The sequence below is a fragment of the Rhagoletis pomonella genome, unplaced genomic scaffold, assembly GCF_013731165.1.
Source record: "Rhagoletis pomonella isolate Grant_MI unplaced genomic scaffold, Rhpom_1.0 Rhpom_scaffold_00009, whole genome shotgun sequence".
NCBI lineage: Eukaryota > Metazoa > Arthropoda > Insecta > Diptera > Tephritidae > Rhagoletis > Rhagoletis pomonella.
The window spans coordinates 2,049,752-2,073,742 of record NW_023458563.1 but is presented as its reverse complement, the minus strand read 5'-3'; the positions used below and the strand labels follow the sequence as shown (position 1 = coordinate 2,073,742).

At 40.7% G+C, this 23,991-nt stretch overlaps 2 protein-coding genes across 4 annotated transcripts in view; both read right to left on the bottom strand.

The window, feature by feature from the left end:
- LOC118745544 (plexin-A2) overlaps positions 1–21,446 on the bottom strand; it is a 158,843-nt gene extending 137,397 nt beyond the window's left edge. For 2 of the 3 annotated variants that reach the window (XM_036479006.1, XM_036479005.1), the window contains exon 1: positions 19,980–21,446. In XM_036479006.1, the coding sequence (XP_036334899.1) occupies positions 19,980–21,401 (1,422 nt within the window). In that variant the 5' untranslated portion in view covers positions 21,402–21,446. The remainder of the gene's footprint in view (positions 1–19,979) is intronic. The other variant, XM_036479004.1, reaches the window with a different exon arrangement.
- On the bottom strand, positions 9,095–10,274 carry LOC118745545. Its single transcript, XM_036479008.1, has 2 exons — positions 10,062–10,274; positions 9,095–9,992 (listed from the first exon to the last, which is right to left on the bottom strand). The coding sequence occupies exons 1-2, from the start codon at positions 10,203–10,205 to the stop codon at positions 9,453–9,455; spliced, it is 684 nt and encodes a 227-aa protein (XP_036334901.1). The 5' UTR covers positions 10,206–10,274; the 3' UTR covers positions 9,095–9,452.
- Positions 21,447–23,991: the final 2,545 nt, after the last annotated feature.

Sequence of the window (23,991 nt, the reverse complement as noted above, 5' to 3'; positions counted from 1 at the left end):
GAGCGGTTCCCAAGGTATACACATGTAATCACAAGTGGGCGTGGCTACGCCCATTTTCCAAACATTTATAATATCCTTATTTTTTGCATAAAAGTGATTGGAAATATCAATTTTGAGTGAATAATCTTCAGTAGTTACTAAAATATCGCAGTTTTCGTATTGTTGAAAATTACCGTTAATGGGAGGTAGGCGTGGTTATTGTCCGATTTTGCCCATTTTCAATACTATCCGTCCTACGCCCAAAAGAAGTGCATGCATCAAGTTTCATTAAGATATCTCAATTTTTACTCGAGTTATCGTGTGCACAGACTGACGGACGGACGGACGGACGGACAGACAGTCACCGCTTAATCGATTTTTTTTTTCATTCTGATCATTTATGTATACATTTGTCTATATCTATTTCGATTCGTTTTGCCTGTTACAAACTACCGTTATGTGAACAAAGTTATAATATCCTTGTGCACAACAAGTGCGCTTAGGTATAAAAATACTTGACATCCGCATTCGCATCCGCAACCGCGGATGTTAGCGTTTAAACATCCGCATCCGCATTCGCTTCCGCGGATGTCTAAAATTCCACATTCGCAACATCGCTGGTATGTATATACTAACGCCGTGAACTACAAAGAATATATTTGCATTTTGTATGCTGTTGTTTATCGATATTTGTGTTTGGAAACAATAATTAATGTATGTATGTATGTATGTATGTATGTATGTACAGTGACGAGCAAAACTGTAACATGATGTAACTCTTTTTATTTCAGCCACCGCTATCTTTCATAGTTCTTACGACTTTCATACTTTTCTTGTATATTCTTATTGGTACACCCATACTCCCGCTCTCATAACGATTTGAGGTCAATCCAACAACAATAAAAAAACCTGGAGACAAAAATGTAAGTTAAGGCAAATGTTACAGTTTTGCACTCACTCTCAGTTTTGCATTTTACAGTTATCTTTTGCTTAGTTGGAAGTCAGATGACTTTTTTCTGTATTGTAATTTATTCAAGAAGTGATCACCAATAAATAATATGGTGAATCAGGAAACATAAATGTAAATAATAGATTTACTGCGAAAAGGCGGGACCGCAGGGAAAGTGGCAAAAAATTGTGGAGTTTGCCACATGAAAATGTTAAGACTGAGAAAAAATATGGCCTAAAGTGTTACTAAGGACAAAGGAAGTCTGTCAAAATATATTACAGTCCGATATCTTGTGAACTTAGTAGCAAGTAGCGCTGAAGGCACTACTACAGAAGCGCTTAAGGTATTAAAATTGAATGCAAATCAGTAGATAGTGAGGCGAAAAATTGCCAAATTGAGCAAAATGGATCATAAAAGAAGAAAAAAACAAATTTGATCAAAATACATGTGCGAGTGTGGCAGCGTTTTGCTGCATCGCACGAAAACCGGACCGTTGCCTATTGGGATATGTTAGGCCTTACAGAATGCAATAAAAAACACATTTTTAATATTTAATTGAGGGTTATTTGGTCTGACAAGACTAAATTAATCGCTTTCAATCAGATGGCCGGGCATAGTATTGGATCAAAGGCCCAAATTAAGCCTAAGCGCATCATGTAAGGCAAACTGTGGGTTGTATTTTAAAAATGTTGTTGATCCGTTTGTACGCATTATGCGTAAGGAACAGTATCTGTTCATATTTCAACAAAATTTGCAAGATGTAGTCGAAAAAATTAGAGTTTCTGCTGAAAAATCAACCAAAACACACTGCACATGTTCGCAAAGACTGGAACAAAAGCAGAAATTTGCTAATTTGAAATGACCTCCACAATCCGAGGACATGTATCTCATCGAGAATTTGCGAAATCAACTAAAATCGCATCTTACTAAGTATCCAAGTCCGTCCAATGGAGTACATGAGCTGTGAAAGCACACCAAGGATATATGGGGGGCTATACCTCCAGAATTTTTACAGACATACACATTAGGTATGCCAAATTGCAACCAGGAACTAAATAAAGCAAAGGAATACTGATAATTCTTTTTTTTTTTGTGAAAATCGTCAAATAGTTATTAAAAATATATGAGTGCAAAACTGTAACATTTGCCTTAATTTACATTTTTGTCTGCTGGTTTTGTTAATGTTGTTGAATTGACCTCAAATCGTTATGACAGAGGAAGCAAAGATGTACCAATAAAAATATACAACAACAGTATGAATGTCGTTAGAACTTGGAAAGATAGCGACAGCTGAAATAAAAAGTGTTACTCCATGTTACAGTTTTGCTCGTCACTGTATGTATGAATGGATGTATGTATGTATATACTAACGTCGTTAACTCTCCCCGGTGTTTAAAATGAAATGTCCTCATTTCAAATCTGCTGTAGTCGGAGGAGCTCGGCTACATATGCTCTATCGAATATTAGGCGTTTCTTTTCCTCTCGCCGGTTTCGTCGACATTGACTTAATTTTATATATAAGTAAATAGTTATGGTAAAAATAATTATGAAGAAAATAACTGGATGTTCTTCTATAGGTATAACATATGTATTTGTATAATTTTTGAATATTATTGAATTTATAATTTGAGTTCGATTCTAATATTTCGTATGGGGCTAATATAACGGATAAGTTTGCTATGTGATATAGGTAGGCTGTGCTATTAAACATATACACCGTGTCTGATTCTGTAAGCACACACTTTTTTCCTTTTAAGTCCGTTATTTTGTCCGTAGAACAAGATGAAAAAATAAGTATTATTATAAATCCGGTTGCTTTCATGTTGATAGGTTCCTGATACTAACCTTATGTATAATTTTCCCTTTAACCGTAATAATCGTGTCGCCTCGGTGTCCTTTGACTTGATGTTTATTGTAATTTGGTGAAGTTTTATTCCGTCGATCTGTCCGACTAATTTCTTTCTATAATTATAATTAATAAAGTGCCGATTTTTATTATGATACCTCAAAAGCTTATGCTGTTTCTGTTCAAGTGTTTCGCGGATGTCAGGATATCTTTCACGATTAAAAAACACGTCCTCAGACTTAAAGCATAAACAGACGGCAGCGTTGATCCGGATCAACTCGGGAATTAACTGCAGTTGATCCGGATTAAGTCCGGGTTAATCCGGATCAACGCTGTCGTCTGTTTAAGCTTTTATATCCTTTACTAGAGTGAATGGTTTTGTTGTATTGACGTACAGCATTCAATATTTTTTCTCCTGGTGTTGTTTTATTTTCGGCTGCTAGGCTTTGTGCGATTTCAATAAGCGTGCGGTGCACTCGTTCAATCTGAGCGTTTGGCGTGGAATGGTGTAATGGTGTAACTGAATGTGTTATTTGTAGTCGACTATATACTGATTTCGCTATGTTTCCTATTAATATACTCTCATTATCAGTCATGAGATATTTTGCGTTTGAGTAAACTTGTGTGAGAACTTTCTCAATATACTCGGGGCAGTGAAATTTAGTCTCTAGTTTTCGAATAACACAAAATTTCGAATATCTGTCTATTGAACTGAGATATGTATTATTGTTCATATGAAATATGTCCATTTGTGTGTATTCTCCTACTTTTGTTGGTATTAGTGTTTTTCCTATAGGCTCATATTTATGTAAAAGGCATATTTCGCATGTGTTTGTTTCTGTTCTGCAAATTTTTTTTAGGTTTGGCCAGTTGTAGTTTAAAAGTATCTCTTGAGCGCTGCTCTTCTGTGATTTAGTATAATAATCTCTTTTTGTCTATCGATATTCACATTATCGTTAAAAAGTTTTTGCGCTTGTACAAACGTACAATTTGGAAATGTACGAATAATATCTTTTCCAAAGTGAAAAACTTCTTCATTTTCTACTTTTAAAGCGTTTGTAACGTTTGGTCTGACTACCTCTTTTAATTTGCTGAATAAATTTTGTGAATCGTTGTAATATATCGTATGCCTAAAATGGTCAGGGAATATTGTCTGAGAGACTGTTTCTTTCTCTTCATTATTTTTTATAAAAATTATTTGGTTTTTGAACGAGTTTAATGGCTTTTACTTTTTTCATTATTTCTATTGGTGAGCTTTCTGCAGAATGAGCTGAGCAATCCGTTGAGGTGTTTATTTGTTGTCGAGAAAGTGCATCTGCTACATTTTGGTGACCAGGTTTGTAAACTAATTTTGCTCGTATTCCTCTATTAAGTTTTTCCATCTCTTTAATTTGCTATTCGGATTTTTTCCGATACAGAATATATTAATGATTGGTGGTCTGTATAAATTGTTAAATCTGCCACTCCGTATAAATAATTTCGTAATTTTTGGAGTGCCCACACTATAGCTAAGAGTTCCTTTTCATTGGTACTATAACCCTGTTCGGTATCGCTTAGAATTCTGGAAATAAAAGCGATTGGTTTCCTATTTTGTGCAAGTACAGCTCTTATAGCGAAGGTTTTCAAAAGGTTTTCAAAAATCTGGCTGATACAACTGTACCTGTGCTTGTAATTCTAATTTAAATTTTGCAAAGGCCTGTATTGCAGCTTCATCTCATTTTATTTCTGTTTTCGCGCTTTTATTTTTTTCACCATACCTTGTTCTCCTCTGAGATGTATAGTCAAGGGTTTTGTTATTTTTGCAAAATCTTTAATAAATTTTCTATAGTATTTAGCGAGTCCTAAAAACAGTCTCAGTTATTTTAAAGTTTGTGGTTCAGGAAACTCCTTAATTGTTTCTATTTTATTTGGGTCTACAGTTACCCTATTGTGTTTAAAGATATGTCCTAAGTATTCAACGGAATCTTTAAAAAAAAATGCGACTTCATTCGAGTTCTTCATATTAGCATTATGGAGAGCATTGATTATAGTTCGATTGTGTTCAATATGTTCTTCAGGTGAAGAAGAATATATTAATACGTCATTACTATAAACAAATGCGAATTTTTCAATATAATCACGCAAAATATCGTCAACGCATCGTTGAAATATTGCCTATGCATTTTTTAAACCAAAAGGCATCCTTACAAATTCATATTTTGCTCCATTTACCGAAAATGCTGTATTTTCTCTACATCTCTCTTTAATGAGAATTTGGTGGAATCCTGATTCTAAGTCTATCGTCGAAAATATTTTTGCTTTCCCTAGACTTTGTATGGTCATGTTTACATCGGGTATCGGGTATCTATCTGTAATTGTGCGAGAATTTATTTTCTGGAAATCGACAACCATCCATCTCTTGGGTCTGCCTTGGTCATCGGTGCCCTTTTTGGGAACGGTCCATATAGGAGAATTATATGGGCTTTTGTTCGGCTGAATGATTCCTTCTTTTAGCAATTTATTTATTTCGCTTTTAACAAACTCATGGTCTGCCATCGGATAAGGGTATTGCTTAGTCCATATGGGGTCGTCCGATAGAGTTCTAATTGAAGCTTTAATTGTTGTTGTAAACGGCTAATATAATCGTTTCTTTGCATAATTTGACAAATTTCCTTTTTGTAATTTTCATCGTTTAGGGTATAATTTATTTTTTGTTCTTTTATCCTCTTTTTTATTTTAGGCTATAATCAAATAAGTCAAATAAAATCATATCGTAGTCATTTAGTTCCTTAAATTTCACAAAAGGATAAATGGTGTAATAACTTTTTTTGATGTTATTACTGAGTATCCATGCAATATTTTTGTAGCGTTGGCTCAATTTGCACAGATTTTGCTTTATCACAACTGAAACTAATATAATTATTTGTAGCTCCTGTATCTACTAAAACTGTCACTGGTTTGCCAGCCATATCGCATTTTGTTACAATACATGGCAAACCTTTTACACGAATAAAAAAGTACTTCCCGTTTCATATTTTTCTTCAAAATTTTCTAGGTCTTCTACCTTGTCTTCTTCTTCGACTGTCTGATTTATCCTCTGTATTTTTTGAGGATTTATATTTTGATTTGACGGCACTCTTTCTCTTTTAAACGGATTATTAAAATTATTATTATTAAACCTATTATGCATACCATTCTGAGTTGAGCGGACAAATTGACGCGACGATTTTGTGTACTTGTTGCTATTGAAAGCGCTGGTTGTTGCGATGTAATTGAATTCCAGGATTGAAGCGGTGCTGTCTGTCTTCATAGCGTTGTTGTGGACGATTGTCAGGATAGCGTTGGCGTGGAGGTGCTGCTGGTTGTAACTCGAACTGCTGGTTCGCATTGTCGTGGTGGATGGTACAAGCGATTGCATAGGCGACTTCCAAGTGGTTGGGATTGTTACTATAAAGCGTACCACCAGTATATTTGCTGTTTACTCCCATAATGAAGGTACGAACGTCTTCTTGGTTTCCATAATCCTTCATTACAATGTTATTCTGGTCCCCGGACATTTCTATTTTGGACAGGGCTAAATTAAGTGCTTTACTCACTTCATTATATAATTGAGAAAGCGTTTGTCGTCCCTGTTTTAGTTTTTTCATTTCGTCCAGTAACACGTAAAGTGGTCCTTGGTCGGCATCGGTATAATCCAAACGGTTGATTATGGCGTAGAAATTGAGTTTGGTATTATGGTTTAGTGCGTAAAATACCTACTGCGCTGTAATAGCGAGGGTGACAAGCAAAATTCTTAATTGAGTCCATGAATGTCCACGCTTGTGATCGCCAGGATCTATATTGGGCTCTGTCTCCATCAAATCGTGGTAAAGATTTGAATAGCTCCAAATCTATGTCATTGGGATTATTGAAGATGAGGCAAATCTCTTCATGTTGTACTATTGGGGTAATTTGCTGGGAATTGAGTAAAAGATGTTTGTTGCGCCTGCATAGTAATAACTAGATTTGCTAGTTGTGCTTTTAGTGCGGCTATTTCTTGTTCCATATTGAAGTTTTCCTTTATTTCGCGATTTTCGTCGAAAATTATGTTTTTTGTACCCCTGATTCTCCGTACTTGTTCCAGTTTGTTGCACGTTGTTTTATATTCCGATTTTTCAGGAATCTATCTGTCACAGGGTTCGATTGCTGTCCGCTATTTCAGAATCTGCTTGCAAATAATTGTGACAATGGAAGTCTTACTTCCCGTGGGATTTTTTAAATTTATTATATTCTGTTTTTCATTGACGTCAGAAATAGAAATTGCTTTTTTTGGACCGGTTGAGACCCCAGTTAAAGCTCCGCGTAGAGAAAATATAAAAAAAAAATATTTTTTTTTCTGAGCAAGAGCTCCTCCTATATCGAATTCCGGATGTTTTAGAATTGAGTTTACATTTTGATGCTTACATCTATTTATACTATTTTTACTAGTTGATGATAAATATTGTTTGTTTGTAGATTAAGATTGTTTCTGAAAAGTGTTTACAGGTTTTGTATAATGTTATCATGTTGCTATTGTTACTTATGTGAGGGAACAAATGGTATATTTGTATTAATGTATGTGTGTAGTGTATGTATGTATATACTAACGTCGTTAACTACAAATAATATATTTGCATTTGGTATGCTGTTGTTTATCGATATTTGGATTTGGAAACAATAATTAATGCATGTATGTATATACTAACGTCGTTAACTACAAAGAATATCACCCCTATGCTGTAATCCGAAAGTTCGTAGTTACGAATTCGTAGCTCCGTTCCGAAAATTCGAAAATTGGTATGCTGTAATCCGATCGTAACTATCAACGGCGTTGCCAACTAAAATAGTGAAATTCGAAGTCCTTAATCAGTTGCTTTGACAGAAACAAATCAAAATAAATAAAATCGCAAGTGAACAGTGAACTTAAAAAAAAATTTTTTAATCGTATTTGAAAAAGCTTTTCCTTAATTAAGTAAAATATAATGGATTCAGTGGCCGGTGCACTTTTATCTCAGGAGGAAGAACATGCTGCAGTCAACTGTTGCATTAATATACAAAGGAGATTGCTACGAGACAGTTCTGATCCCTTTAGCTTAAATGATAAAATGTAAGTTTTATAATTGATTTCACTGATACACACATAAATTAATCGTTTAAATGTTTAAAGATTTGTAAAAAATTTCCGCCTCAACAAAGACGCATTTAAAAGCGTTTTAACTATTATGGAGGAAGAGCTTGGGCGAAGTTTAAAATCATCATCGGTGACACCTATAAGTAGATTGATGGCAGTTTTGAGGTTTTTCGCTGAAGGAAGCTACCAACACGGTGTTGGGAAAGATTTTGATGTGGGGTTGGCGCAATCCACGTTCTCAAAAACATTGACAAAAACTTTAAACATTTTGGAACGCCGATTGTGCCCAGTATGGATTAAATTGTCAATGACGGAGGAGGAGAATAAACGAGTCAAAATGTGGTTTTACAGGAGAACGCAATTCCCTGGCGTTATTATGTGTGTGCACGGCACGCACATTAAAATACTTCCTCCTGCACACGAACCGTATTTGTACTACAATCGTAAGGGATACTATAGCCTAAATGCAATGGTGGTAAGTAAAACCACAAGAGCAAAGTGATTTTGTACGTGCAATTTATCGTAAATTTATTAAACAGATTTGCGATAACAAGATGCAAATAAGATGTGTTGATGCTCGGTTTCCAGGCAGTAGCTACGACTCAGATGTGTGGAATGTAAGCGCTGCAAAAACCTATTTTGAAGAGAGATATCGGCAAGGAGACAAAACATCTTGGATATTAGGTATGTTATAAGTGGAATGAGAGCAAAATGTGTTAAATATAAATAAAAATATTTTGTTTAACAGGCGATGCTGGATATCCATTACAGCCGTGGTTAATTACACCATTCCGTACTCCTGTGGCAGGAAGTCGAGAAAGCGCCTTCAACAAAACGCACAGTAAAGCGCGCAACATAGTCGAGCGAGTCATCGGCGTTTTGAAAAATAGATTTCGATGCCTGCTAAGTGCTCGCCAACTACATTATTCACCCCAAAAAGTGGTATGCGCATTGCATAACATGTGCATCCACTACAACGTAGAAGATAATACACCTGATATTATGGATGATGAATATGAAGATGTAAATGAAAAGGAAGCGCCATCAGAATTTTCCAGAGAAGCGTCAGACATAAGAATGCGAATTTTGAGATCATTACCTAACTAATGAAAACAATCCCATAACTTTGTACTTCATATTTATTTGATATAAAAAAATTTAAAATAAATTCAGTTCTTTTCTTAAAACTAAATATACAAAAAAATCAGTCGTTTTCTTAAATCTAATAGTTTGTACATATATACAGTTATCACAAGCGTTAGTTCATCTCTTTAGTTCAGTTCTTTTCTTAAATCTAATGGGGGTATACATATATCACAAGCGTTAGTTCATTTCTTTAGTTCAGTTCTTTTCTTAAATCTAATAGTTTATACATATATACAGATATCACAAACGTTAGTTCACTTCTTTAGTTCAGTTATATTCTTAAATCTAATAGTCTTAAATCCAATAATCTTTAAATAAAAAAATTAAAAAATCAGTAGTTCAGTGCAAAATTAAATTAAATTCAAAAATAAAAAAAAATCTTAAAAATAAATTTATCCATTAGTTCATTTATGCTGGCTTCTTTCTTGTATCCGCAGTAATTTTTCCTGCAAATCAAGCTCCCTTCTTTTAAGGGCCTCCATTTCAATATTGTGCCGCTTTAATTTACGCAATTTTTCCTTCTTCATGTCATACATGTTCTCTTGCACTTGGTACGTGAGTCGCACGTTATCTGCTCTAAAAAGGCCAAACTTTTTTGGTAGTAGCTTCGTTGCAAATTTATTTGCTCCTGTACCAAAGTGGCCCTGTCGTTTTTTTAACGGAGGGGAATGCCTCTGCACATTGGCATTGTCTGGCTCAGTTGGCATAGGAACGACTGCCGCAGGTTCCACCACCGGTTGGGTAACCGTCTGAGTTGTTACCACACCAAAAGAGACAGCTCCATTGATCCCCGATGTGGAAGTGTGCAAACCCGTCAACTCGATCACTTTTTCCTCCAACTCATTGAAATTGTGCATTCTGTTGGGTCCACCACCAGTTGCCCTCGTCTCTGCTTTATTGGCGGAACGCTTTCTTTTAATGTAGCACTTATAATCGAGCCATACCTTGAAATAGTATTAATATAAGGAAAACAATGATAAATAAATTTTGTGCTCTTAAAATTGTATCCGCACCTTTTTCCAGCTGGATACATCTTTTTTCGATGGGCCTAAGCTGTTTAGCTGCTGAGCGACGCCTTCCCAAAACTCCACTACATCCTCTTTAGCTCCTTTTGCAAAGCGAGTAATGTCCGGCCTTTCGGTCATGCATTCTACCATTTTTTCGTATTGCGACCGATTTGTTGTGATCTTCGGCCTGATAATTTTGTAAATATTTAACAATAATCCATTTTTTCTATTCACACTTTAAATTACATATTTTTCCTTTACACACTTTATTTTATTGATATTTTAAAAGAATTCGCTTCGCTCCGACACCAGTTGCTCTTCGTAGAAAATTTCTGACAAATACATACAAATTACAGCTACGTCGGATTCAGGCATACCAACATTACGAATTTCGAAGATGGTCTCCGAATTTCGAAATTACGATACGGCAACGCGGATTACAGCATACCAATTTTACGATTCGTAGCAAAATCGAATCTACGACGGATTACAGCATAGGGGTGTATATTTGCATTTGGTATGCTGCTGTTCATCGATATTTGTGTTTGGAAACTATAACTAATGTATGTATGTATGTATGTATGTATTGTATGTATTGTATGTATGTATGTATAGGCAATGGCAAACCTCCGAGTGTATTTCTGCCATGAAAAACAGCTTCTCATAAAAATACAATCGCCGTTCGGAGTCGGCGTAAAACTGTAGGTCCCTCCGCTTTGTGTGACAACATCAAGGCGCACGCCACAAATCGGAGGAGGAGCTCGGCCAAACACTAACATATGTGTAAGCGCCAATCTATTATTATTATTATGTATATACTAACGTCGTTAACTCGGTCGATGTCTTCTTCGATAAGACGATACTGCACGGGTGGCACGGGTGCATATTGTATCCGGCGCAATTCAACAGAGTTGAATTGCTGTGCAACTTCGTCTCTGGGCCGCAGCTATTAACATTCCATGCCGGCCCATGAAGACGGTTATCTCCTCGATCTAGCTCTGAAGTCCGTTACAGTTGAATTGTAGCACATTTGTGTGCCTTGGGACACTAATTGTGATGCGGGGTGTTAGTGAGTTGTGTTGTTTGCCAGCCCCCTGCTGTATGTTCTGCAGACGGCGCTGCTGCCAAGGCATGAGTTGCACTTGACTGATGTCACGTTACGGTATATTCTGGACAAACCGAGCAGATTGTCGGAGGGACTAGGAGTTGCCGGCGCCGTTGTGTGGGTGCTGTAGTGTTCGTATGTGTGTCTATTGCTGTGTCATGTTGGGGTGTGGGTGTGTTAGTGTTGTGCTGCTCGTGCGGGGGGCGGTTTGCAGTGGTCCGATTCGCACAGCTTGGGGCCACGAGCGACGTGGTCCATTGCCGGTGCGTACGTAGGCCCTAGTAGGTGCGGAGATGACTCCACCCCTCACAGGGGTGCACCTCACCGAGGTGGAGTTTGCATGCAATCGTCTCTGGCATACGCAACAGGTGTAAATTTCTGGCCCTGGGTTTGACTCTTTGCCAGCCCTGAGCAGAAGGATACGGAGTAGATATAGCCCCATTGTTGAATAACATTTTATGGATTTCGCCGACCTAAAAAAGAAACAGCCCTTGACCGGGTAAAACCCGAGTCATGCCGGTACGTGGAGCCCGCTTTCGTGGGAATGATAAAACGGCGGGTTCCACAGGGTAGTGTCTTTTCACCATTACTGTTTAACTACAATATTTCCAAGCTCCCTCAACCACCAGAGGGAGTCTCGATTGTCTCTTACGCTGATGATTGTTCGATAATAGAGTCTGGGAATGGAACTGATGATGAATTGTGTTCGAAAGTAAACGGGTATCTCTCCGAGCTTTCTCGCTTCTTCACTGCAATCAGCCCTACCCTCTCTCCTACAAAATCCTCTGCCACCCTGTTTACCACCTGGACGAAGGAGGTCAGCCTACCGCTGGGTATGATGATACACCAAATCCGACGGAGAATAACTCGAAAATACTTGGAGTAACTTTATACAACCTCTCTCCTCGCATACGCCGCAATAAGGTCCGCAAGTCAGTAGCCGGCAGTATTTGGGGCAAAAACAAAGAAATGTTGCTGGCAACATACAAGGCAATTGGCCGGTCGGTTCTAAATAACGCAGCACCAGTGTGGTCGCCGGGACCAGTAGGACGCAGTGGATGAAGCTGCAGACAACACCAAACACAGCACTTCGGACAGCGACCGGATGTCTTCTGATGTCGCCAGAACATCACCTACATGACGAGGCGCAAATGCTCCCTATAAGGGAGCACAACACAATGCTCTGCAAGCAATTATTAGTAGAGTCACAGACGTGGACACCCGAACAGACACTAGCTTGCAGAGGAGCCCTCGCCAAAGCATGTCAGAAGGCATCTATACGAACTGACGGACGAAGTTGCTTTATGTTCCTCTGGACCCTTCAGCATATCGACAGACCCTGAGCGGCATTCACAGGGAGTCAGTCTCAAGTTACGTAGACTCCAGACCTGTGAATGCCGTTATGGGCACACAACCACCTGACCTGGACGAGACGGAGCTTCGTCTGCATCGGGAGACTCGGACCACAATAGCCCAACTTCCCTCTGGCTACAGCAGCAGGTCGAACTCATACCTGAGCAAATTAGATGCAGATGTGCCCCACTTTATATACTGCCCTACGATGTTCTTCCTAGCGGGGGACTAGCATGTAGATAAGCTGGAAAAAATGCAAAATCGAGCGATGAAATTCATCCTCAAAAAACCGTATGACACACCAACAAGATGTATACTTGAAACCTTGAATTGGTTAAGCGTGAAGCAACAAGTTTTTTACCACGCTATGAAATTTGTATACAATATTAAGAAGGACAACCTGCCGGATTATCTTAGCGATAATCTACGATATATAAATGAGACCCATACATATTTGTTAAGAAAGAAAACAGCTTCAGACTCTCGAAGTGTAGAACAGAAGTGGACAAAAAAAAAATATTTATTATAAAGGCTTAAAGTGCTTTAATGAATTACCATAGGCTATAAAAAACTTTGATACTATCACTCTTTTCAAACGGCTGCTATATGACTATTATAGAACTCAGCCTATAAGATAGTGATGTACGAACAATAGCATGGATTGAAAACTAGGCTTTTCCAAACACCAAGATATAGACTAGGCGACTGGACGAATCGGAAACTCGGCCTTTTCGACCAGCCAGGAGATATCAAGATACGGAGAAACCCAAAAAGTATAGCGCGGATTGCAAACTCGGCCTTACCAACCGTCTACAAAACCTCCAGCCAATGGCATCTGTTACACTGATATAAAATAATTGCAGTGATAAATAATGTTATTTAAAAATTTCCGCAGAGTAATCATATTTAATATTTAAATTTTAAATCTTAATCTAATTCTAAGAGTGTTAAATCTTTGTTATAATATAAGTCTAACATACTGTAAAAAATAAATAAATAAATAAAAAATTAGTGTCCGTCATGCGGAGAGACACCCCACGACTCGGAACATCTCTCCGCATGCCCACAAAACCCCACACAGCTAACGCCTCTGTCCCTGTGGTCACACACTATTCACAGCACGGTTCTTGGCTGTTCCCTTAGTTGAGCTTGACGGCCAATCTGGGCGGGGTGGTTGTAGCCGCTACAACAACAACGATGATTATAATTTGGCAGAAATTAAAACAAAAATTTATAATGACGCACATAAATAAGCTCATTTGATTTGATTTTCTACTTTTTCGGTATATAAATAAGTATCCAAGAAACTTACTCTTACACTATGAAATATATATGTACAATGTATTGCCCATTTATATCTTTAAAGTTAAAGAAACTAGACTTAAGCATATTGTCGCTTACAACGTGATTCGCGGAGACCATTCAAATACTTAGAAACATTGGTATGGGATACATAAATGGCGAGTGGTCAGTGATTTAAAGGTTTTATCAATTTGAATGAGAATGCAAGGAGGATATACTAGTGCCCTTGTTGTTGTTGTAGCAGCAGTACTCAACCCCCCGGGGTTTCATCCAGGGTCGTCTTCGTCCTTTGACTCGACAAGCCTGAGGCCGAGAAAGCGGGCGGCGTCTATAGGCGCGGTCAATAGTGCTTCTGGTCTCAGGGTCGTGGGGTTAGAGGCGCATGCGAATAGGTGTTGGGTGTTGTGTGGACCTTGCCCGCATGCAGGGCATGTGTCTGCCACTTCTGGGTTCAGCCGGGAGAGATAGCTGTTTAGTCTGTGGCACCACCCAGAACCGAGTTGTGCTAGGGTGCACCTGGTCTCTCTAGGCAGTGAGAGCTGCTGTGATGTACTCGACTCCCACTGGTCCTAGCTTTTTCAGCATCTGCATCGAGATTCCGTCGGGGCCTAACTCCTTGGATGCTTTGGCGTTCTTTACAGCTGCCTGCGTCTCTTCTGGTGTAAAGCACGTTAGTGTGTCTCGGGGGCGGAGGTTGTGTGCTTTACGTAGCACACTGCGGCGAGCTTTGTCTCTCTCCGGGTGTGCAATAAACTGCCGGCAGAAAAAGCGCGCGCACGTCCGTGGGTCCGACGTGGTGGTATCGCCGAATGTAAGGGAAACGTTGGGAGAGAGATTTTACTGTCGTCCACAGTTTGCTAGCTCCGCTGGAGAGATTGCAGGTCTTGAGGTGCTCATTCCACGTTTTCCGCTTGTGTTCGATAACCAGTTTGTTAATGTCCTTGTTGAGATCCCTGATACGGGGATCACCAGGATTAGACTGGCGGATTCGATCACGCTCGTCTGCGAGTCCCGCCGCTTCAGCTGGAAAGCCCGAACGGATTTTGGCGATCCTACCGGCTGGTATGAAGCGGGCGCTGCTGCGTTGATGATCCGGCTGATGTTGCGCTCAGCTTCGCGCGCGCATGTTGGTGGTGGAAGAGCATTGAATTTGCGGTCCGTGTGTTCCGTAAAACCGTCTCAGTGGGCCTTCTTGGTGTTCATATACGTACGGTCTTCGGATGTGACAAAATCTCTTGGGTGGTCTATCGCGACTACTATGGACAGGTGGTCTGATGCGAGCGTGAGCACTGGTTGACAACCAGTGCAATTTATCAGACCCCCGCTTGCTATAGTGATATCTGGCGAGCTGTAGTAGTCACCCGCGACACTGGTGGGGGCATCGTCGTTTACAGCGCAAAACGTTGAGTCGTTTTTCGCCTTTAAGTAGCGCACTTATGTTCGGGCGGTATCCTGCTGGGCAGCTGGTGGCAGGTGGTATATACACGTTGACGACTTCCAGCTCAGTATCTCCCGACTTGATTGCCACACCTTGGTGCTCAATGAGTGTGTCGTTGGCGGCGATTCGGGGGGTAATGAGCCGGTATTGGACCGCGTTGTGCAATAAAAAGGCGATGCCGCCTCCGGCGCCGCGAGGGCGGTCTCTTCGGATGACGTTGAACTCATCCTGACTCTGAATGCTAGAGCCGGAGTGGAGTTTGGTTTCCTGGACCGCCGCGACTGAGATTTTGTTGCGCCTCATGAAGCTGACTATCTCAGCGATCTTGCTTTGTAGTCCGTTGCAATTGAACTGCAATAATTTGAGGGAGTTGGGCCTGGTGATGGTTATTCGCGGGGTGAGGGTGTGCTGACGCGCTGCCTGAACTGCTTGCTGTGCCGGTTGTGTTTGTTGCGGGTGTGGTGGTCCGGCCGCTGGTTTTGTCACCGGTATTGGCGCCGGTGTGGGTGTGACCGTGGGCCGCGGTTGTGGGGTTACCGCTGGCGTTGGCATTGGCACAGACGTAGCTGCAGGCGATTGGGGTTGTGTGGTAGCAGAGCAGCATTCTGCAGTGAAAGCAGTACTCCATTCGCGATGGTGTATGAGGCCGGAGCAGCGTTTCAGGTGGCACCAGTTGTTGCATGCGTTGTATCTTACTGATGTGGTGTTACGTCTTATCAGGTTGTTGCAGACGCTGCAGAACCATCTGCTTTGAGTGGATGTCCGTGGTTGTGTGCTGGGAGTTGATCCACTGGCTGTTGGTTGGGCGGGCGCTGTTTGTGTGGAATGCTGGGCTTGCTGTGGATTGTTGCAGCACGATGCAACAAAGTTAGCACTCCACTCCCTATGGTGCCGGAGGCCTGAGCATGCTTTCAGATGACACCAGTTATTGCAGCTGTGGCAACGGACTGAGGTGGACGAGTGGTATATTTCGGTTGCAGATACTGCATGTCCATGGTCCGGGGTTTTGCTCTATGCCGGCGCGGACCAGTAGTATGCGGAGCAGACTTGCCGGTAGGTCATGCTCCCAGTGCGAAAAAAATGGTGGGGTTTCTGCTGGGGTAATGGTCCTTGGTCGGAGTGGGTGCTCCGAGTCAATCCGGTAACGTAGAACCGACCATCTTGGAATTGTTATCTAGTGCCCTTATTTTTGCGAATGAGATAGTCGTGCGGTGAATAAAAACGAAGGAAAAGAGTGTCGATACTGAGAGTGTCATTACTGACAGCGGCGCGAATGTTTGCTATCGGTGTGAATGGAGCAGACATTCGTAAATTCCTTAAAGTATTATAGACTTTGCTTACTATTGAGTTAACATGGTCAATGAAGATAAGGCCGGTGTTGATAATAAGCCCAAGGTTAGTTACTTTTTGCCCAAATTTAATGGGTTTGCCACATATGAGTTATGATAGAATAGCTGCTAGGTTAAGACGTTTCTTACATATAGGTAAAACAAAACACTTGTCATAATTAAGATAAAGACATTTAGCAGAGCCCAAGACCTAGCTGAGTCCTCAAGAGGACGTGACATATAGAGCAGGACATCGTCCGCATAGCCATGCATAGAAATGTGAAATATGTCATTAACGAACAAACTAGATAATAGTGGTCCTAAGATTGACCCTTGTGGGATACCGATTAACAATGGCCTTAGTTCAGATATTTGATATACAACTTTGACACGTTGAGACTCCTCTTTCAAATAGCTAATTCATCAGTTTCACTGTTTACTCTCCAAACCCAAAGTAGTTTTTTAATTTAAAGCACAGTAGTTCATGGCTAACTGAATCAAAGGCTTTAAAGAAGTCCAGCAAGCATAGTAAAGTTAAGTAGTACTTCAACACTAGGGCTGGATGCAGATTTATTTTTGGGTACAGGTGGTGTGACTATGATTTATTATGGGTATTAAGGTTGACAAAATTATCGCTAAAATTACCTTCACAAACCTAATCGGAATGCCATCTTCACCAATAGCGTTGGAACTGATCTTAAAAACAGATTTCACTAGATCAAGCTCACTCACAGCAATGAACTCACACTTTTTCGCCAGCAAAAGAGACCGGACACGAGGCTACAGAATTGGTGGTAAGGGGACCGGATGAAGACAGGGAAGCAAAGGCAACGCTGAGCGTTTCAGGACTCAGCAAGCATTCTGATTTCTCACTGGCATGGACGCGGAGTGTTCGCAGATTTCGCCACAATACATTATTGGGCAGTGAGGGATCCAGCTTTTTCATAAAAAAAAAATTTCTTTTCACATCTTATAACCGAGGTAGCTTCATTTGTTATTATTTTGGAAGCACTCCAGTTCTCATCTTTCCATATGTTATAACTAGGGAAGACAAAAGTATGCAAATGCATATCGCATAAGCAAATCGTCGTTTAACGTACAAAACCGCGTATCGTCATTCTGCAAAACCGCGTAACTGACATCGGCTGCCGAAAATTGGCTTAATCCGTATCCATTCGTCCTGAAATATGCCAGACAGAAATGCGATTGCTTTATAAAAAAGAGAACCATTTTGAAATATGAATGTTTTTACTCTCTAGAAAATAATTTATGCAACCTCACATACGCGGTTTTGCATTATCTTGATATGCGGTTTTGCATTTTGTTGATACGCGGTTTTGTACTTTAAACGACGAAATGCATATTTAGGCGAAAAGGCATAAAAATGATTATTTTTGTAATAAGCTACTTAATTTTCGCATAATTTCATCTGACAATACCTTTTCGGAGATATCCAGGGTTGCTGACGAGGTTTGTTTAATTCACAAAAAGGAAAAGCTGACAAACAACGTAAAGTCCCGTTATTTTTTAGTAAACAATTGTATTATGCTCGTAAAAATATTTCGACTGTTGTTTTCCAATAGTGAAGTTCCACGCTAAACCGGTTTCGTGGTTGAAAAATTGTATCAAACCAGTTCCCAGGGGCTGGATTCTGTAACTGTGAGTTTTCAAGTATACACTGACAATTATGTGCACTCTTCATTTTGCGATTCAGGAAGTCTGAGAATGCGTTGTAGTTGTAAAAATTGTGTACACTTCCTCACTTCGCGATCCAGCAAGTGTGAAAATGAGTTTTAACTGTCAAAATTGTGTACTTTTCTTCCGAAAAACCCACTGAATTTTATTCGGTGAGTTTTCGGTTGTGAGTTTGGCACTAAGTGTACACTATATTTTCTCACAGTTACAGAATTCAGCTCCAGCTATGTTGCGAACTAAGCAGGGCATTTAATTCTGTATCTACAACAACATTCTGCATCTATTGTAACTGCTTAATATCAGCAGCAAAAATATTTTGTGTGAAGCAACACTTCAATAAAATGTTGCAATATTTTCACCTGGATAATTGTCATCTTTTAAATTCTGCCCAACATAGTCTTGTGACGTAGAGCGTTCGTTTTCAATACATACATGTATGTAAGGTGTATAAAACAAGGTGTGGGTGACAAACCAGGTCGGCTCTCTTTTAAGGTACTATTATGCTAAAAAATATAAACAACGATTCAAAATTCATACAAAATTTGTTTAATTTTAATGATCATATAATTAAGTTTTTTGTGCATATTTTTGTCCTCCCTAGTTATAATATTTATTGCGTTTTAAAATTGCTAGTCGGACCCCACCATTAAACCAACGGCAGGACGAAGACCTGCCACAGGTTCGAGTAGGGACATGAGTGCATTTAATACACTTTCGCTCAGGAAACGATGTTTCTCATTGACCGTGCTGAGACACCATCAATCCAATTGATCTGCAAGAGGTCACTGAAAAGGTTGTTGACATCTAAGAAACGGTAGTAAAAGAAGTTAATACATAGGTATTGTCATCAAAGTGATCAAGCTTAACGTCAAAAGAACAAAATATCAAGTCATGATCAGATATAAAACATATCTGGTCAAATTTTAAAATAATAGGAAGGTCAGTACAGCAAAGTAATCTAATAAGCTGGGTCAGAAATTGCTTCCATATCTTGTGGGCACCGACACATTAACCAGAGACAACCCAACACAGTAGACGTCATCAATTAAACGAGCACTGGTAGAATCAGGACATAACAGGTTCACATTAAAATCACCACAAAGGATGAGCTCGTAATCTATAGAAACATAGACAGAAAATTAAAAATCACATAGGCTGAAATACTTATAAGGGTTATACACACAAGGCAATAGGTTTTCGACGAGGGGTTAGACATTTCAACAGACAGGTATTCTAAAAACAAGAGGAAGCTAAATGTTATACATATTATTAAACTTATAAATTTGATGTTTGAACGTAATAATAAAACAACTTTTAGGTTCATAAAAACTCTAAAATATTAAATAAGCGTATCAAAAAAGGGTTAAATTTTCTGCTGGACTTTCAATAGGCAAAAATTTACAAATTATATTCGTATTAATATAACAAAACTTTAATTAGAAATTAATTTTGGATATGAGACACAAGTCTCAACTTCGTTTCAGAGAGCAGTTAATGCAAAAAAAAAATTACACTCTCATAGCCCAAACTAAACAAAATGCCTTCTCTCAACAACAGAAGATAAAGGACCAACCGTATATAAAATTTTACCGCAATCACACCACTCAGTAAAAACAAAGTGAGTAAAATGAAAGTAGTAGTCGTCGAATCGAAGAACATTAGTAGCATTATAAATTGTATGAAATGGTATAATTATAACTTACCGTCGGTACACACGGCATGTTTGGCGATATAAATCCCAGTCCTCGAGAGCCTACACCGTTAAAACAAGATTTTATGTTCTGCATAAATTTTCGTCGAATAGATTTCAAAGAATATATACACAACGCTGAGTTATCAGTAGAAACATTTCCATCTCCAACACTGAAAACTCCATATAAAACGTCATCTTGAACAGTTATACCCAAACTTCCGGCTAGATCTGCGCTTGGCTTGCCCAAGTACCCAGCCTGAACTAAATTGTACTTAGTTCCGCCAGTTATGCAGTCAATTGGGATTTCCGTGTAAGAATAGTAATTCGAGTCCTCCTGACAAATTCGAACAAGTTTAGTTATGTACTCTTTTGGAGAGGAGTGATAATTATGTTTCAATTGAGTCGTTAGAAAATACGAGAATCGCTCCGAGCTGAAGCCATATACGTAATTTATTAAATACCCTTCCCGGGCATACGAGTTAATGAAAGTACGTGTTCCTGTTGTCACAGCCGATGATGCAATTTGGAACATTTTAGTTTTTTCCAGTGAACGTGAGGCAACCGCAGGTATCTCGCTCCGATAGGGAGAGTTATTTGTGTAAGTGACACCAACATACATAACATTGGTGATAGGTGGTTGTGGTGGTCCCGGCGCTATGAATGCCACAGTGGAAGAGTTTGCATCATTCGCCACCACTGCATCTGGTAAATCCTGCTCCACTATACTAACATTTTGTAAATTACGTACCGTACATGTTCCTTGAAATAGGGATCCACATGCTATCAGGCGCGAAGTTGCACGATCTATTAAAAGTACTTTGTTGTAGTTATCTGTAGGTCTGCGCATAGCATGTGCTGGACAGTCTAATACCGTACACTCAACAGAGTCATTTCTTGGGCCGGTTTTTACCTTTTCGTGTAATTCTAGTTCCGGTGAAAGTTGATATAAAAAATTTACACCACCAACAAACACTCTTCCAGTGAATGTGTCGACGACCAAATGATTTAAAGGTGTATCGAAGTGAATAGCACTCGTAATTATGCTGCTATAGTTTTTGGTATCTGCTGAACTCCTCTCATGGACGTCTTTAACTTCTTCACCGCCGAACTGTGAGTGCGATAAAGCAGACGCTGACGGAGCACTTCCGCCGCCGTTTCCAGTAAGCGCCAACTTCAAACTTGCCGATGTAAATCCATCAATTACACCGTCACTATTCTCCAAAATATCCTCCTCATCATTAAGTAGAGTTTGGGACGAGTGACCATGTGCAGCATCAAGTAGTGTGCGAGTAAATAAAATTTCTGTGCTGCTGTGACTGTTATCATTAATTCTACTGGTACTCCTAATTTGGCTGCTCTGAGTATTAAAGCTTCCTATAGACGTAACGTAATTTAGCATGAATGCCAGAAGGAACCAAATTATAAACCGCATGTTTCATAACATAAGATCTGAAAAGGAAAGATTTATTTAAAGAGGAATCTTTCTTTTGAATACTATGGTTTACTTAATATTATTTTGATAGATTATAGTGTTACTTGTGAATTCTGTATAAACATTCTTGTATTCTAATGTTTGAATGTTTTTAAAAGACAACTATTTGATCACTGTAAAACTCTGGCTATTAGGTAGGAAAGCACGGAACGGAATGGAAACCAGGCCTTTCCATCCGACCAAGCAGCAAATGATCTAGCATACGAAAGACGCTGTGAGTATGGATCGGAAACTCGGTCTTTCCGACTATGCCCAACAGCCCGACCATAACGCGGAGCGGAAACAAGGCCTTTCCGCCCGCTTCACATCACGGAATCCAGCGTCAGGGTTTGCATATTAAGGACGACGGGAACATGGATAGGAAACTCGGCCTTTCCGACCGTGACTATCAACTCGTGAGCAACGCGGAGCGGAAACAAGGTTGTTGTTGTTGTAGCGGCTACAACAACCCCGCCCAGATCGGCTGATATCTCAGCCGTTGTCGCCGAGTTCCACTAACGGCAGCCCCAAGAAGCGTGCAGCCTCTATGGGGTCAGTCCATAGGGACGACGCCGTTAGGGTTGTGGGGTTTTCCCGGCATGCGAAGAGATGTTTCGAGTCATGAGGGGTCTCTCCGCATGCCGGACATTCGTTCGGCACATCCGCATTTAACCTACACAGGTATGAATTTAGCCTGCTGCAGTAGCCAGAGCGAAGTTGGGCTATTGTCGTTCTGGTCTCCCGAGGTAGATGGAGCTCGGTCATGTCAATCCGGTGTTTGTGCGCCTAGAACGGCATTCACAGGTCTTGAGTCTACATAACTCGAGACTGCGTCCCTGTGAATGCCGTTGAGGGCCTGTCTATGAGCTGAAGGGTCCAGAGGCTGCTTAATGAACCTCTGGACCTTGTCCGTCAGTTCATATAGATGCCTCCTGACGTGCCTCGGCGAGGGCCCCTCTGCAAGCAGCTGTCTATTCGGGTGGCCACATCTGTGGCTCCCAACAAGAAACTGCTTGCAGAGCATCGTGTTGTGCTCCCTAATTGGGAGCATTTTCGCCTCAACGTGGAGGTGGTGTTCTGGTGACATCAGGAGGCATCCCGTCGCTGTCCTAAGTGCTGTATTTTGTACCGTCTGTAGCTTCGTCCACTGCGTCCTGCTAGTCCCCGGCGACCACACTGGTGCTGCGTAGTTCAAAACCGGCCGGCCTATTGCCTTGTATGTTGCCAGCAACGTTTTTTTGTCTTTGCCCCAAGTACTGCCGCCTAGCGACTTGAGGACCTTGTTGCGGCTCTGTACTTTATTGACAATTGCGGTTGTGTGCGCAGAGAAGGAGAGCAGGCTGTCGAATGTTACTCCGAGTATTTTAGGATTATTCACCGTCGGAATTGGTGTGTCATCGACGTGAATTCCTAGCGGTAACCTGACCTCCTTCGTCCAGGTTGTGAACAGGGTCGCAGACGATTTCGTAGTGGAGAGGGCTAGACACTTTGCAGTGAAGAAGCGAGAAAGGTCAGGGAGATATCCGTTTACTTTCGAACACAAGTCATCAATTCCATTCCCAGTCGCCATGTTCGAGCAATCGTCGGCGTAATAGACAATCGAGACTCCCCCTGATGGTTGAGGGAGCTTTGAAATGTAAAAGTTAAACAGTAGTGGGGAAAGGACATCGCCCTGTGGAACCCCCTGTTTTATTTTTCTAAGTTTGCTCGATTTGTCTCTAAACATTACCGACGAGTGTCGACCACTCAGATAATTTTCCGACCACCGTTTGAGCGTCTGTGGGAGAGAGGAAGCCTCCATATCTTCTAGTAGCGTGGAATGGCTGACAGTGTCAAAAGCCTTTGACGGGTCCACCGCTACTAGAATCGTTCTCCCACAGGGACGTTTACAGTTAAGCCCACGAGTTATCTGAGTGTTTATGGCGTTAAGTGCTGTTGTTGAACTGTGCACTTTACGGAAACCATGCTGATGCTTCGCTGGGGTCAAGTGGTTTGTGAAGTACGGGAGTAGCAAGGCCTCGAGTGTCTTCGCTACCAGAGAAAGGAGTGTTATCGGACGATAAGAATCTCCTATGTTGGCAGGTTTCCCCGGTTTGAGCAGTGGGACCACTCTCCCGACCTTCCAGATGTCTGGGATGATGAGAGTGGCCATGGACAAATTGAGGACCTCCGTTAGGTACGCTACCCCCGCAGGACCCAAATTTTTCAGCATCAGCATGCATATTCCGTTGGGACCCATGGCTTTGGAGGCTTTCGCCTTCCCGATGGCCACCTGAACTTCACCGCAAGTGAAAGCAAGGGGGGCACAAGTTGTTAGCAGTCTGTGCAGCCTTCTGGTCACTCGACGCTTGGCTTTGTCCACCGAAGGATGCAGTATGAACTGCCGGCTAAAATAGCTCTCGCATCGCTCCGGGTCCGACGAAGCATGGTCGCCGAAAGAAATTTCGACTCTGTCGTCGTGCTTCGTCGGATTGGACAGTGACCTCACGGTTGACCAAAGCTTACTCACACCAGAGGTGAAGTTACAGGTCTTCAGATGCTCATCCCACTT

Bases quoted from the DNA above. Each gene is read 5' to 3' on its own strand.
- LOC118745545 (XM_036479008.1), bottom strand. From the start codon at position 10,205: ATGGTAGAATGCATGACCGAAAGGCCGGACATTACTCGCTTTGCAAAA. The intron at 9,993-10,061 runs GTGCGGATACAA...TACTATTTCAAG, and splicing joins ATGTATCCAGCTGGAAAAAG to GTATGGCTCGATTATAAGTG.